Raw genomic sequence first — 16,081 nt, forward strand, 5'->3', positions numbered from 1 at the left:
CCCCGTTGCTTTGCACCTTCCTTAAGTCCCTTTCATTCTCCACTGCCAGCAGGTGCCACAATATATTTATTCTTAGATGTTCTTGCACATCATTCAGTATGTCTGCCTCCTCCTCCTCTAGGCATCTGTCTGTCTGTCACTGTCGGTCTCTCTGTAACTCTCTCTTGGTCTGTCACTGTCACACAATGTCTGATTATCGCCTCGTGATGCACTTCAATACCACTGAAGTATTATTCTTTTTTAGAAGGGAAGGTATATATTGGCTCAGACAGTGGTTCTCAAACTGGGGTCTGGGGACCCCCAGGAGTCCTTGTGTGGGTTCCACGGTCGGTGTCCTTAAAATATTGTATTGTAACTCTATTTTATTCTTTGGCTATTCAAAATATCTCATAACACATTGTGAGCTCGAAAATCTGTTCTTTATTTTTTATTTTTTGAGGGGCACTAGCCCCCTCCTATGTCCAGCTTTGAGGGTTTGTGTAAATGATTTTGAAAACACATGACATGATGTTAAATCCAAAGTGCTTAGGGACTCTGCAAGCAGGGCGTCCTACTCCCTGAGCCAGGCTTGCACTTGACCGCATACCTAACATTGAGACAAAAGTGTGTAAACAAAAATGAGGACGCAAATTGTGCTTGGCCAGAATGAGATGATGTATGATGATAAGAGCGCCCCTCACATCACATGGGTGTGATTATTTTATTTTATTTTATTGTGAATAATTTTTAATAATTGTACATTTTTAACAACACAAAACGTCTCTACAAAACCCTTTCAGATAAGGTTCTGCGGCCAGTACATGATCAATTTGAAGGTCCTTCATATGAACCACTGGGCTAGGAGACTCAAACGGAGTGCACCTCGAGGTTGCCAGGACATGGCCTCAGGGAACCTGAGGTGATAAACCACAGTCACTCTTCCACGCTAGACCCCAGAGATCGCTGTCAGGTTGGATGTGTGTAAAAAACGTCAGGCTGTAACCTGAGAGCAGTCTCTTTAATGTGCATCATGTCTACAATAGGAGCCTGTTCCAGAGCGTTAAAGCATATGGTCCATATCTCTTACTCCAGCTCTAAATAATTCAAAGCACTTAGTGTGTCGGCGGTCATCGGGGACACCGTCCACACGTTTGACCTATGTCTGACACACATGCTGCTAGGTCAAAAAGCACCGAATTTACGACACTTTTACAAAAACTCAGCACCAACAACCACAATATACCAGGGAGATGTGCAGTATAGTAGTATTCATCCACTGTTTACCATTCAGAGCTGCATGCTGAGATTTGAGTGCTTTGCTCAAGAGTGCCTTGACAGCTCATTCACTTCAGGCATACTTCTCCACCAAAGTCTAAGAGCTACGGTATAGAGGGTATATGTGACATCATCATCAAACCAGGAAGTTATGCAGGAACGCCTACTGAGTGGCAAAAAACTACTTTCTGGCCTTGACAGCCCATACATCCACACAGAAAAGTCTTATCTGATTGCATTAAACAACATTAAACAATGTTAAACTCACTTTGCCTGTTGCTTTGCCACTCGATGTGCCATTCACTTTAAGCATGCGCATACTCTCTATAGGCCTCTCTGGTCACAATTATGCATCTGTAACTTTTAGTTCTGCCAGTAGACAGTTGTCCAAAATTGGGTAGATTGTAAATCTGTAAATTAGTGTATATAGTACTAAAATAAATGTCAGTATTATATTTAAGCAATATTACACGAGAGGGTGTTCTTTAACGCCATTAATGCACGTCTGCGGTACCGTAGGAACTCGCCCGCAGGGCGAGTTCGGAAAGGTATCGCAGAAGTGCATTGATGACGTTAAAGAACAGTTACCCTTAAAACTAAGAGAATCGCTGAAAAAAGAAATTCCCAAGAAATTAGCTAGCCTAGCCCCCGAGTCTGCTGCGCTCTGAGAGAAAAGCACTGCTGAATTGTTTGTTTTGATTAGCCGGTGAAATAACGTGGTTATTTCAACGGCTAGAAGCTGTTTCAACCAATCAGAGGGTCAATGTAAATTAATACGCCACAATTAAGGCTAAATTATGAAACAGATCTTTTTTCTTTATCTGATTAAGACAAAAAGAGAGCACCTTGTCCTTGATTGATAAAAACAACAAGACATGATTAGGAGTAGAGCGACGTTACAAAACGGTTCACACTACACATTTTCTTTAATATGAGACAAAAAAAAAAGCATGTTGATTGATATTAACAACAATAAGGTGTGATAAGGACAGCAGAAAGCTATTGATTGGGCCATCATAGCAATTGTTCAGCTGGCAGTCAGACTCAGCAGAATCCTGTGTTGTGCTGTGGTTATGCAGCAAGCAATCTGACCCACTCCACCTGGCCTAATGCTGCTGCCATATTGATCTGACCAAGCTGTTTGCGGACAGATACTGTGCAATCGGAACTTCAAACAAGGCACCACTGTTCATTATATAGACCCACCACCATTGGTGATAAGAGGAGGGTGCTTTTTGTCTTGTGGATTGGTTGATTGGGCTGCAGATTAACTTGTGCCTCAGGGCGCGGCCCACAATTTGAGCAGATATAGGCTACTGTAATGTTTGGCAATTGACTTTGAGTTGACTTTTTGTGTTTGTCTCTCCAGTGTCTTTTCCTCTCTCTGTGTGCACCAACGGGAGCTTCTGGCATGAACTTTGAAAACATGAGGATGAGGATACCTGACTGTTATTTCCTTTTTCTCTGGGAACTTTCAAATAGTGAAGTGTAGCTCGTCGGAGCCCTCATTTCTCCTTCGTGATTCATTTTATCTTGGCAGTCATGACATCACTTCATCAGGGCGTGATCTTGTTTGATCACTTTTATATCCGTGGAGCATTATGAAAGAGGAGGTGCATGAGAATAAGCCATGGTCTCATGGAAGATGAAGTTGATCTCTGATTCTCTTAAGAAGTAAACTTAACTTACACTTAAAGTACATTTCCACCATGTCCTGCAGAGAAGCCAGAACTGTTGATATGCATTGCTTTGTATAAATGACCGAAATGTTCACTTCAAGAAATAGTCACATGATTCTTGAGAAAGCAGTACATGTATTGTAAGAGCACTAACCCTGTGCAGCCACTGTATTATTAAACGCCCAAAATGAGCTTTGAAACGAGTCCTTTACAGAAGAGGTATGGGACTCTGGGTTTACATGATGCTAAAATGGGAATGAAATATAGATGTGTAAGTCAACATGGGTGTGTATTAATAAAGAGCTACTGCTGGATCTCTATTCTACATCGAATAAAACCGTAAACGTCTTCCCCAAGACAAAAAGCAATTTAGCATGCTTATGATAACTCCCTGTAGTAGTTTTCATAATGCAATTAAGATAATCCCATGGTACAATATAACAAATAACCAATGGCTGTCCTTGTCATCTTTTGAAGAGAACGTACTGGGTACACTAGCCATTGTAAATCACTTGCCTTCATTCCCATTTCCCAGGTAGCTTTTTCAGGCTAAACAGGTACCAAAGTTCGCAGCAAGGTCAAATTACATAGAAATAGCCTTAGAACTTTGTGTACACCAGTTGCCCTTTTTGTCTTTTTCCCTGTGCTTTTCATGAAACACCTCGCAACATTTGTGTCACCTGGTTAGCAGTCACTCACGACGCACAGGTTTTACTCTAATGTGTTGTTCCAATTCTGCCTGAGGTCAGACGGTATAGTACAATAGCTGTAAACACTAAACACAGCTGAGCAGATGAGCTCAAGTGCTTCTTAACTGAGAGGTGCAGAGCAAATGAGCCAAAGTAGTACAGTACACACCGCATGGGTCCAAAGTCCCAAAGTCCCTCAGGTGCAGCTCTGCAAGTCAGTGGCATCAAGGTGACGGCGCTAACTGTGTTTTTCATCAAATGGTCTTTTATACAGTATGTTTTGCACAGACCTTCTATTTTTAAGTGGTGCAACCACTTCCTTAAGTAGCTTTGTGTGTGCCTGGGTGGCTGGGTACAGTACAGTACAGTACAGTAGATGGACCCCCACATGGTAACTCTGTCATTTCTCAACCGTTTCGGACACGGGGCGGCTCGCCGGAACCGGCCCGGCCCCCTGGGCGCGTTCCTGGGGGTCTGGATGTTCCGGGGACCCCCACACGGTAACTCTGTCATTTCTCGACCGTTTCGGACGCGGGGCAGCTCGCCGGAACCGGGCCGGCACCCTGGGCGTGTTCTTGCGGGTCTGGAAGTTCCCGGGACCCCACACAGAGTTGCACCACTTACTTCACACGGGTGTGATTTTTTGTAACAGACTGTTATTTTCTTTTTTGTTTTGTTTTTAATTCCCTTCTCAAATTCTCACATTTTCACTCGGGCCAGCTGGCAAATCTCAACAGAGAGGATCTGTGGTTACAAATGCGTGGTGGTGACAAAACTTTGCAGGGTCATCAGCCATCAACCCTTCACCGATGTTTAGCTCCTTTAAGCCTTGAGGCTGCAGTAGCCTACCGCTGCCACTCATACATGATGTGTTCATTACACCCTAAGCTGCAGAAAGAGAAAATAGCTTTGAATTAAAAGAACACAAATGTGTTAATGAATTCTCATAGCCATCGCAACAGACTGTTAAAAAGTATATTTGTTTACAGGTTGACGGGTACACAGAATACAGTATAAGTGAAGATTTTAAAAGATTGAAGATAAAAATGTACCGCTAAAAATGTACCGCTAAAAACACCGCTCATCTGCTGAAAGATTTAGGTGAGGTGCTGGAGTCACAAAAGTACAGCAATGAAAAAATAAAGGGAGGCTCCGCACACTCAAATCTGTGCACAATCAATGTATTGCTGCAAGCTTGCCTGAAGAAGGTCAGTAGACCGAAAGCTTGCAAAATAAATACATTGATTGTGCACAGATGTGAGTGTGCAGAGCTTCCCTTTATATATATATATTTTTTCATTACCCCTTTGTGACTCCAGCACCTCACTTTTGGTGGTTTTTTCAGCAGATGAGCGGTGGTTCTTTTTACATTTTATTGAAGATAAAATATCAAATGTACAGTACTAACCACTTAAACAGTTGATACTCATTGATATTCATTGAGTAATTGCACAGCATCATTGTATGTTACCAAAGTATTAGAACCAGTAAGACGCGTGCTGGGCGAGCGCTGGCGTTTTGGCATGGGGGCATCAGCTAAAGCTATAGGTTGTCTCCATATATGGAGCTCTAGGTGAAAGCCTTCGTTATTTCACCTAGAGCTCCATATATGGAGACAAACTATAGCTCCATGTATGGAGACAACAGCGATATCCAGCGCTGATGTCACGATGACCTGGGCACCTGGGGGCTTGCCTGGAGTGACCAGGGGGCTGATGTCATGATGACCTGGGCACCTGGGGGCTTGCCTGGGGTGAGCGACGGGGATTTGAGTTAGGTGACGTGTCAGAGTGACGGGCATTGTTATGAGTGACGTGACAAAAACACAAGGTTTCATAGTTATCTGCGACCTTTGGTCGCAATTGCAAAACATGTACAGTACAGTAGTACTGCACGTTACTGCCCCCTCCCTCCACACGATATTTATACATTTTGGATCTAAATAACCAGAAAATATAACTGTATAAAGGGAGAAAAAAAAGGCACCAAAGGTTTTTGGATATTTTAGAGCTCTGCTTAGAGTATTTTTCTCAAATGAGGCTTTCTGGGGAGCTTGTGTCTTTTTTAGGGGAGCTGATGAGCTCCCTGGGGCTCTGCCATATTTTGAACCCGGTGCTACTATGCCTCTTAAATGCCCCTCGGGTAGAAATGTTTTTGAATTGAATTGATCGAACCAGATGAAGCCTAGGGAGAAATGCATTGTTTGCATATTTGCACTTGCTTGGTCATACAGTATATATATAAAATAAATCACACCCGTGTGAAGTGAGGGGCGCTAATATATTAAAGTCTATCTCATGTTGATTAGGTGATGTAATGGTGATGTAAAACAAATGGTGCAAACACAAACATTAAACGCCATTAACAATAAAGAGTTTCCCCTTCATTGTCAATGGCGTTTACAAAACAAACATTGAACTAAAGACAAACATTAAACCTCAAAAAACCTAAGAAATAGAAGACCCTTGTGTGAAATATAGATAGACAGAAAAGAACAGAACAGAACACGATTGAACAAAACATTATCAACTAATCTTGTTGGGTGGCAGGGGTTCCATCCCCAAACTCTTCCTGGCTTTGTGTTGAAGTGTCCTTAAACAAGGCACTGAACACCTAAGGTCGATGCATACTCCACTTTTAATGCCGAAAACATTTTGGGTCAGTGACCCATCCCGAACCGAATTGTTTTCGGCACTAAAGCGGACTATGCAGTGGCCTTTTAATTCAAAATAAGTAGGTTGGTGCCTTGCGCAGTTTGCCTTCCCCCGTTGGTGTGTGAATGGGTGTATGAATGAGTGAATGGAACACACATTGTAAAGCACTTTGAATAAAGGCACTATCATTTTCCACTTACAAAATGTCTAGTTAGTTCTTGGTTTTGAGGTTTTAACGTGTTCCTTTCGTTGCTTTGTTCTCTTTTCCTCTCACAGCTCCACCATGTTGGCTTGTGTGTAACTGCTGGTGATCATGGTCTACAGAACATTCTGGATGTGTGTAACTGCTGGTGATCACGGTCTACAGAACATTCTGGATGGGTCTTGTGTGTAACTGCTGGTGATCACGGTCTACAGAACATTCTGGATGGGTCTTGTGTGTAACTGCTGGTGATCACGGTCTACAGAACATTCTGGATGGGTTTCGCTGACAACCTAAAAGCTATTCAGCTATCAGGTATAATATGAACATAATGCAAACATCATGAATGTACTGTACTTCTTCTAATTCTTTGCCCATAGCGATTGATGGAATGTGGTCTATAGTTTTGTAGTACTTGAATCCTTCACTCAAGTACATTTAAGTCTCGTCTCGGTCTCGCTTGGACTTGACTTGGTCTCGGACCAGGGAATCTGGACTCCTCCCCCACCGAGTCCACTCGATTCACGACGAATCACTACAATACAATGAAATAAATGTATTATACCCATATTATGAGGAGCCCATTCACATTAACATTATAAGAGAGCTGTATGGCGTTTACTGCTATCTTGTTAAGTAACGGAGTGCAGCTGACGCGCCTGCCTGCTCTCGCAGTGTTTTCTGTTCCGGTACGTTTTGCAATACAATAATGAATTTCAATGAAAGTTGTTTTGTCAAAGGATTATTTCAATTTCCGGCCCATATTGTCCCTAGATACACATGCACTGTAATCCAACTAAATCAATTTCCTCTACTTGGCAAGATATATTGACAATGTCATTTCAATTGAACCGGAAAGGTTGTCTTGATTAACCAGAGTAACTTATGTCTGTGAAAGAATGTCACTTTGATTGATCTGTGAGCCAAAAAGAGTATTCATGCTCATGCTCATTGCACAAGTGAGTTATTTCCCTCTTGCCTAAGGAGTCAAGCTATCACTTTTAATTGAACATGTCCCTTGAGTATTCTTTTTGTTCTTTCTCAAACGATCACTTTAAAATAGCTGTGGCAGCTCATTCGACAAGTTAATTTCCTTTTTACTGTTTTATGTAATTGCTGTGATCGCTGTAATGATTTTCAAGGAGTTTTCAATTGAGCTGAAATTGGTAGTGATGCTATGTGGCATATAGTAGCTAATGAAAAGGTGGAGGTGATGTGATGTTCCACTTTTGGAACGTGTCGTGTCTTTCATGTCTTGGGAGTTATAATTTGGACATGCACAGATGGGCATGCTTATGAACCTTCAGTCATTTCTGGGTCTCCCAAAAATAAATCTGTGCTGTTTTCCCTTCCCAACAACAGAACAGATGCGTGTTCCCGTAGATTGACTATAGCAGTGGCTAAAAGAGACAGCCATGTTGGTGATGATAATTACATTATCACCTCACTTGACAAAACAGAAGAAAGTGACACGCATTTGTTGCTGGGATGTTCAAAATGAACTCAAAACACAGATTGCTGACTTCGTATGCTTTTAATCAAGAGCTATTCCAACATTTATTAGTTTGTTTATTAATTTGTTATTCACCTAAGGACTCTTATAACTCTATTAAGGGGGATTCTTAGTCATAAGCCAATATAAGCCTTTAAAGGTATCCAGGGTTACACACATTATATCCATATCAAGTTTACCCGACAGGGAGCAGATACCTTTCAGCAGACAAAGTACTCTCTAGCATTGCGCTGTGTAGAGTGTATATATTAATAGAGACGGCACCCGGAGTAAACCCTGAGGCGAAATGGACATAGTGGCCAAATTTGGTATTGCAGCTCAAGTCAGCGCTGGTCCGTTGACTATCATTGCGCACGTTCACGTTATGGGGCAATGACACGTGAACGATGTTTCATACGTGAACGGCCAGCACGTTCACGGTTTGGCCCAATCCATCCCAGAATGCACTCTGTTCCTAGTGAAAATCGCCTCATGCGCTTTTGAGCAAATGAATGCAAGTGGATGGGACGTCTCTATATAAAATTCTTATTGGATCAATATTATCAAATTAACCTAAATGACTGCAAATCCAGTTAGGACCGCATCCACCCATTGTTACTGTGGGATTAGCTAATGATCTAATGATGCTGTTAAATTTACCAGTGCTCGGGTGTGACCTGATATATAAATATATAAATACATTTTACTCAACAGTAGATTTAGTACACTAAAATCTTATGATATTTAGCCGACTTAAACTAGACTAACACTAAAACATTCCCGGTGACTATTAAAGTACAATAATGTGAAAACTATTCAAGAGACTATGACTACTAAAACTAAAACTAACATGACTACTAAAACTAAAATCTAAATTTTCTGTCAAATCAACACTGGCGTGACCCCAGGACTTCTAGTTGGCCGGACTGGCATTCCCCTTCTCTCTGTCTGCCTTTCCTGTCTCTCACTGTCAGTATCAAAATAAAGAAATGCCGGAAAAGAGGGGGGAAAGTGTCTTATAAGATCACATCTTATAATGTTTCCAAAACATTGCATAGTTGCTTCATGCACTGGACAAACGGAAGTCCCCAGTACAAAGAGGTGGCTTAGGAACCATACAAACGCTCTCCCTGTAGAAAGAATAAGGTACACTTTTATAGACAAACTCCCATACTTGACCGTGATCATCTCACAAATGTGACATACAATTGACATTTTCCAACACAATAGTGACTACTACCAGGCAGCTATCTAGTAAAATATATATTAATATATATTATTTACATTATCCATTTAATTTCAGACACTGCATTTAAAGTTTGTCTACTTTAAACAGTAAAAAAAAAATGGAAGCCAATCAGGATGGGATATGAATTCAAACAGACTCGTCTTGATCACATGACTATAGAGATCATGTATACCGATTAGCGTGAGATTTGGATAAAAGTAAAGAGTAATATAAAAAAGTGTGTTTTACATAAGTCTGCCTCCTGGTGTCGCTATAAAGAGCAGATGAGAAAAATACAGGTTAAAGGTTTTTCAAAGTTTTACACACCTCAGCCTAGTGGGAATGGGCTTGCTTGTTCAAAACGGACCAATCCTGCAAACTTTCGAAGGCAATCTTAGCCAATGGGGATGGAATATGGGGAAGTGGACAGGTTGATCACATGACTAGATAGTGTATACAGATTTCAATGATGTATGTATGTAATCTGCCTCATGGTGGCGCTATAATAGGCCCTTCTGGAAAGTTTGGGGCAGGGGTTCATCGTTGGCATCCAGGGCCAACGGTGCCGGAGATTATCTGGTAACAGATGGACACACACACACACACACACACACACACGCACGCACGCACAGACGCACAGACACATGGCACACGGACGGACGGACACATGGCACACGGACGGACACACGGACAGAGTGCAAAACATACTCTCCCCATGCCTTCGGCCTGCTGGAGACAAAATAGATATACTGTATGTGAAAGCAGTGATGACACCGTCAGATAGATGTTGGAGATCAAGACCTAGAGAGAAATCAAGAAAGAGGAAGTCAGAGGCTCAGATCAAGCTGCATGCAGAGCGATCAGATACCCTGCAGCAGCTCATCGGTAGAGTAAGTATGTTTAGGAATAGTGACAGAGCAAGAAATGGCTCTGGAACAGTGAAGATTAGGCTACAGTCTGGGTGGGTTTCGCACAGTAATACAAACCTTATCACTGATCTGTCATTTCCACAATAAATGTATCATCTCAGCAACCCCAAACGCCCTCAGTGTTAGATTCGGTTTTTGCCAAGATGAAGGCTGAGTGAGTGATATCAGTCCTCCATGCTGGCCCCAAAATGATTTGGACACTTTCAGGAAGATTTGCTCTGGAAATGGAATCGATTTTTGATATAGCAGCAGACTGCCGCTTCAATCTTTAATTAGCAGTATTTGCCAAATAAAAAATACAAAAACCAACTCCTTGTGTGTGTGTGTGTGTGTGTGTGTGTGTGTGTGTGTGTGTGTGCGTGTGGTACCAACAATGTGGCGCTGTTGAGCTTCACTCTGTGCACAGCTGCATGATGGGAAGCTGAGTTTTTAGCAGCTATTACGTGATTTTGGGTGTGACAGTACAGTGACAGTACAGTACACGACCCAGTTTCGCACCAGTGAGGAGTGTGAGGGGCGGAGGGGCAAGGTGACGGCCCTAGTTACAGACAGTTAGATGAGTCGTGAAAACTCCTGCATTTGATCACCCATTTATTCCATTAGATTAGTAGTCCAGTGGTTCCCAAACTGTGGTGCGTGCACCCCTTGTGGTGCGCGAGCGCCTTCTGGGGGGTGTGCGACATGAAAAGGCTAATGGTGGTGCTATGGTTTTATTTTAAATATATTATCAGATTATGCCAATATATGGCAAGTATATGCAGAATATAGCCTAGCTATGCTGCATATATATGACATATTCATGTGCATATATGTGGATAAATAGGAAATGTATGTCTCTATATAGCTTGCACAGCCAAAAAGGTTTGGGAACCATAGACTATTTTTATGATTTTATCCAGTATCCGTTTCGGACACGGGGCGGCTCGCCGGAACCGGGCCGCCCCCCCTGGGCGTGTTCCTGGGGGTCTGGATGTTCCGGGGACCCCCACACGGTAAATCTGTCATTTCTCAACCGTTTCTGACGCAGGGCGGCTTGCGGGAACTGGGCCGGCACCCTGGGAACATTCCTGTGGGTCTGGAACTTCCGGGGACTCCCACACAGAGTTGCACCACTCACTTCACACGGGTGTGATTTGTATTGAAATGAAATGAAATGATTACTATATTTACCCAGGGTATCTGGGCTAAGCTCAAGAACTTGTTTCCAGCCAGGCCCTGCTCATATAACACATTTCATCGTAGTGGTTCAATGCCTTGTTCAAGGGCACTTCAGCGGTGGTAATTTTAACGTGTCGGACCGCTGATTCGAACTGGCGACCTTCCGGTATCAAGACCGCTCCGCAATCCGTTCGGCCACCGCTGTCACTAAATAATATTCAGTCTTAGGCTCTTAAGCCTAGCCCTTTTATGAGAATAAAATACAATTAGTTGTTTAAAAAGGCTTTAATGTAGGCTACTATGAGATAGAATAAGCTTGAATTACAGCAATACAATTAGTAGCCTACTATATATATTTTTTTTCCCCAGTAGTTTAGTTAGTTTCACTCTCTGCCTCCATCTTGTTCAGAGGAACTGGGGAATTAATCTTAGTGATTGATTTAAGAAACAACACGTTCTTGAGCAATAGACAAACTCTCTCCAGCTAGATATCTGCCATTGCTGTCCCCCAGAGATCATGCCATCTTGTGTGAGCATATGCATTGCATAGGAGCATAAAGAGAGTGAGCAAGAGAGCTGTTACATTTTTAATTGGGCGCAGCTGTGCGTTAACTGTATTCCACCTGTTACTGTATAACTGCAAGCAGTTAATGCTCTTATTTCCATTGCCTGATAAAGAAAAGAAAGATAGTGTGTTAATCACATGCAAATAGCTTATTCACACAACTTGATACAGACTTCTGCAAAAAACAGTGTTTCTCAGTTTGACTTGAGTCATATTGATTTGTGAAGGAACTTTCAGCATGCTGTGATCCCCCCCCCCCCCCCAAAAAAAAACTTTAGAGTAGCCAATTATATTTTTACCCTTTTTCTCCCCAATTTATAGTTGTTATGACAATGAATTCCTCCCCACACACATTTGTGTTATCACTGCATGCTGTTGTATCCTACTGACTCACCTGCCAGTGAGGAGCCCCCACCAGGAATTTTTGTCTGTAAAAATCTATTCAGATGATTTGTGGTTTGTCTGAAAGTGTGTTTCAAAGTTCTCTCCCTTTGCCATGACTGCACAGTTTTCTTCTTCTGTTTTAATAAAAATATTGATCCAGTAATTGGTCCAGCTTCATGTATGGCGCGCAAATACATATACGGCTGAGATTTCACTTACTTTGTCTCGGCTGGAGAAGTCTTGGCAAGTGATTTGTTGTCATGACATAAAGTGTCTTTCCGAGTTCCTGTTCTCCAGCTTTGCTGCATAATTGTTGCTGAAGAGACAAATACATTTTCCATTTGACATGCAACATTTTATGTCTTCTGTCTCCTGACATCTGTTCCTAAAGTCCTATATTAAAAAAAATTATATTGTAAGAATCGATTAAGCTCAAGAAAGTGCAATTGCCATAAAATAAAGTTTGCACGGAGACAAGGTTTTATTAATTACTATATATTAATCACAATAACATTGTTAGTATTGGTTTACTGAACGAACCTCTAGCAGAATGCCTGTGTGCTGGCTGAGAACCAGTGATATATCTGCTGTCAGGAAGAAACCACCTAACTCAAAAAATATTCAGGAATTAAAAAACAAACAAAAACAACATCCAGCTCAAGTTGGAGTTAAGAGGTTTTTGTCTGAGCGTTGGTTGGTTCAATATTTTTTTTAACCAACACATAGACATAAAGGGTTGAATAGAGGAAGGGAGCGCTGCCGTGGTCCTTTGTTTGTTGAACTGAATACAGGTGCTCGTTGGCGAGGTTAAATCATAACATTAAAGAAGAGGATCCAAGGCACTCTGTTCCAGTGAGGTGAAAAAAAGAAGAACATTACAAAAAGAAGTCGCGTTTCGGCACTCAGCCTTCGTCAGGGTCCCATATAAAGGGTGTTCAATAGCACTGATTTATGGGAAAAAAAAGAAATAAAGAACTGAGTGGTGCAACTCCCATCTCTCTCTCCCTCTCTCCCTCTCTCTCTCATTAGCAGGCAACAGTGCAATATCTCTCTCTCTCTGTTTCTGGCACAACAGCGCCACTTTTGCCCCTACTGGTACTCTAAACATAGTCACATAGTCACATAGGTTGGGACGGACATTGCTGTTCCTTGGAGTGGTTGCACCACTCAAAAATGAAAAATAAAACTCAAATAGAGTTAGATGGTTTCTTCTGGACAGCAACGAAATATTGGTATAGCAAAACCCTACTGTATACAGTATTGTTGAAAATGTCATAGCCTGACACAATCATCACACAAATGATTGTGAGGGAATTGCCACTGTGATACTGAACCAGAGACAACAAAATAGAAGTACTGGTATGTCACTGCAATGACTGCAATGTGTCACTTTACAGACTCATTCGTATTGCATCTTTCTTATTTTTGTAGACTGGGAAGAAGGGGCGATAACATCCAGTATGAACTTGTGCTTCCATTCTTGTGCTTACATTCCATGACATGTCTGTTCTTGATGAGATACCTCATATCTCATATCTGTCACTATACTGTAGGTGTGTCTGAAGCTGACATATATTTCTTGACATTTCAAGATTTTGTTCAAAGGCATTATGTCCAAAAAGAGAGAACATCAATTTAATGCCATGTAGTTTGTCAAAGTTCTCATCAAAAACAAGTATGATGAGAGGAAAATTATTTATTTTTGTCAGGCAGAATTTCTTCTGGATGAAAAAAGATGCCTTGGTTTATTTGTATTTTGCCCTCAGGCTAAGATTAGAACACAACAGGCTCTCTGCATCTTTAGAAACAACTTAAAATATAGTCATAGTCATTTGGAAGGAGGCGTTTTAAAGCGCCACTTTTAATGTGGCACCTGCAAGGCTATAGATAAGGAGATAAGTGCCCCTGTTCGTGCATAAAGCAGCAACTAACCTCAAGGGGGATTTTCTCTCTACAGCTTGTGATATTAGCCTCAGATCTGATGATAATCATTAAATTCTGTGTATTTTCTTTGTGATTATACAAGTTCAACTCTGACATGAACTAGAAGTTTGAAACGTTAGGCTGTAACTGCATTTCAGGCACCCTTGAGCGTAGTTCAGTGAAAGATCCACGAGACGAAACCCCTTTAAGCCCAATTTATACTGACGGTGTCATGCACAAAAGATTGCTGGTCTACAAGCTCACAATGCGTCATATGTGGCAAGCTCAATTACACTAGTGCCAGACCAACACAAACGTTTCAGTATGACAGGCTGTTCAAACGGTCAAGTTTCGGCCTTACATTACATTTTAAGTCAAGACATTTCTTTTTGACTTCCTATTAGACTAGATTAGCATTAGACTTCTTTTTCCCCTGTTTGTCCTGTCACTCCACTACTTAAATGATTTGTAAATGGGTTTTTTGTTTTTTTTCATTCACACATGCCAAACAAAACTTGAATTTCAGACCTTGAAAAACTTTACACCATCGCTGTTTTTACATGATCCGTAAGTCTGCGTCTCTTTCATAGTGTTGACAGGGAGTCTACACTATGCAAATCAACGTGAACAGACACACGCATCTGATTTAGGAACAGTTGGAATTCAACATCTGGTGCACCTGGGGCACAAAACCGAAGCTCTGCATGTTTCATGCATCCCGTGATGGTTTTCATACCATAGGCTCTTTTCTCAAGAACATGTGAATGAGGCCCATTAGTCTACTGGAAATTTCATGAACCCAGAAATGGTGATTAGTATAAACTTTTATGATAGAAATGTTATCTAGTAGTAGCATGTGATGTGTCAAACTAAGGGGTTTTCATGATTCTGAATCCATTCCAAGCATTCGTTTTGCGCAAAATCACTCCGTGGGCTGAAAACGGCCATAGCCACTTGCCCAAATGTGCTGCCCATCACATTTGTGATGACGGCTATGGCTGTTTTTCTATAGATGTCTATAGATGACATTTGAATCATAAAAGTTTATACTAACCAACATTTCTGGGTCTAACATTTGACCTATGGGGGCTTCCAGGAGACAACATTGTCTTATTGGACAAACTCTATACTACAAAATACGTTAAACAAACACAACAAATCATTTGAAAATTCTGCTTTACCAAAGCACTGGTCAATATCGGTGAAGAACCTTACTGAAGATAAGACTGCAGCAGAGTTGCTGATATAGCACTTTGGACACCCGCTACTAGACAGGAAATGGAAGTATTGACGAGTCTCCACCACAAATCGAAACGCTGCTCGTTATGTCTCTTTTTGTGGAATAAATTACAGTTTTCCATTGTCTGCTTCCCATTCCAAGCTGCTTTGCTTGAAACGGATAACGACCTATGAGTGGAGGGTGGGGTGGGGAGGGGGGGCGGTTGAGTGTATCTTAATAGAAAATAAGTCTCTGCCTCAAGGCAATACTGCTCTGTCCACAGTCTGCTAGAATTATTGCATTCTTCTCCCTTCAAAAGGAAATGTGTTGTATGACTTCTGGCTCAGCATGTTCCAATGTATCCAGATATTGGCTCTTTGAAAGGAAGAGAGACATTTCTCCTTTTCTCAGATACCAGATTCACTTCATTTTATTTTTTCATTTTGTTTACCATAGCACCCTAATGATATTTCAACAGACATTAGTGTTGTTGTTGTTTTTTAAATATCTGTAGTAGTTGCAGGTGGACTTATTCAGTTAGGCCCCAAGCCTTTACTTCCGTGCTTTTTAGCGACAATGTTTAAATTATTTTATTTTATTTGATCTTATCCACATTTTGTTTCTCATTGGCTCGTAACTCTTGATGTTATTGCCTTTTCAATGATGACACCTGAACCCCTCTTATCTTATTTTATTTTACCTGGG

General features: G+C 41.4%; 1 protein-coding gene across 3 annotated transcripts in view; it reads left to right on the forward strand.

Annotated features, from left to right (window-relative positions):
- LOC306927808 (uncharacterized protein) overlaps positions 1-16,081 on the forward strand; it is a 239,057-nt gene that overhangs the window by 145,914 nt on the left and 77,062 nt on the right. For 2 of the 3 annotated variants that reach the window (XR_013790593.1, XM_079507662.1), the window contains one exon: positions 6,553-6,976. Coding sequence is in view for 1 of the 3 variants with exons in the window: in XM_079507662.1 (XP_079363788.1) it covers positions 6,553-6,630 (78 nt within the window). In the remaining 2 variants the exon portion in view is untranslated. Of the gene's footprint in view, positions 1-6,552; positions 6,977-16,081 lie in introns of those variants that run through there. The other variant, XR_013790592.1, reaches the window with a different exon arrangement.

This window comes from Electrona antarctica (assembly GCF_951216825.1).
Source record: "Electrona antarctica genome assembly, chromosome: 1".
Classification (NCBI taxonomy): domain Eukaryota; kingdom Metazoa; phylum Chordata; class Actinopteri; order Myctophiformes; family Myctophidae; genus Electrona; species Electrona antarctica.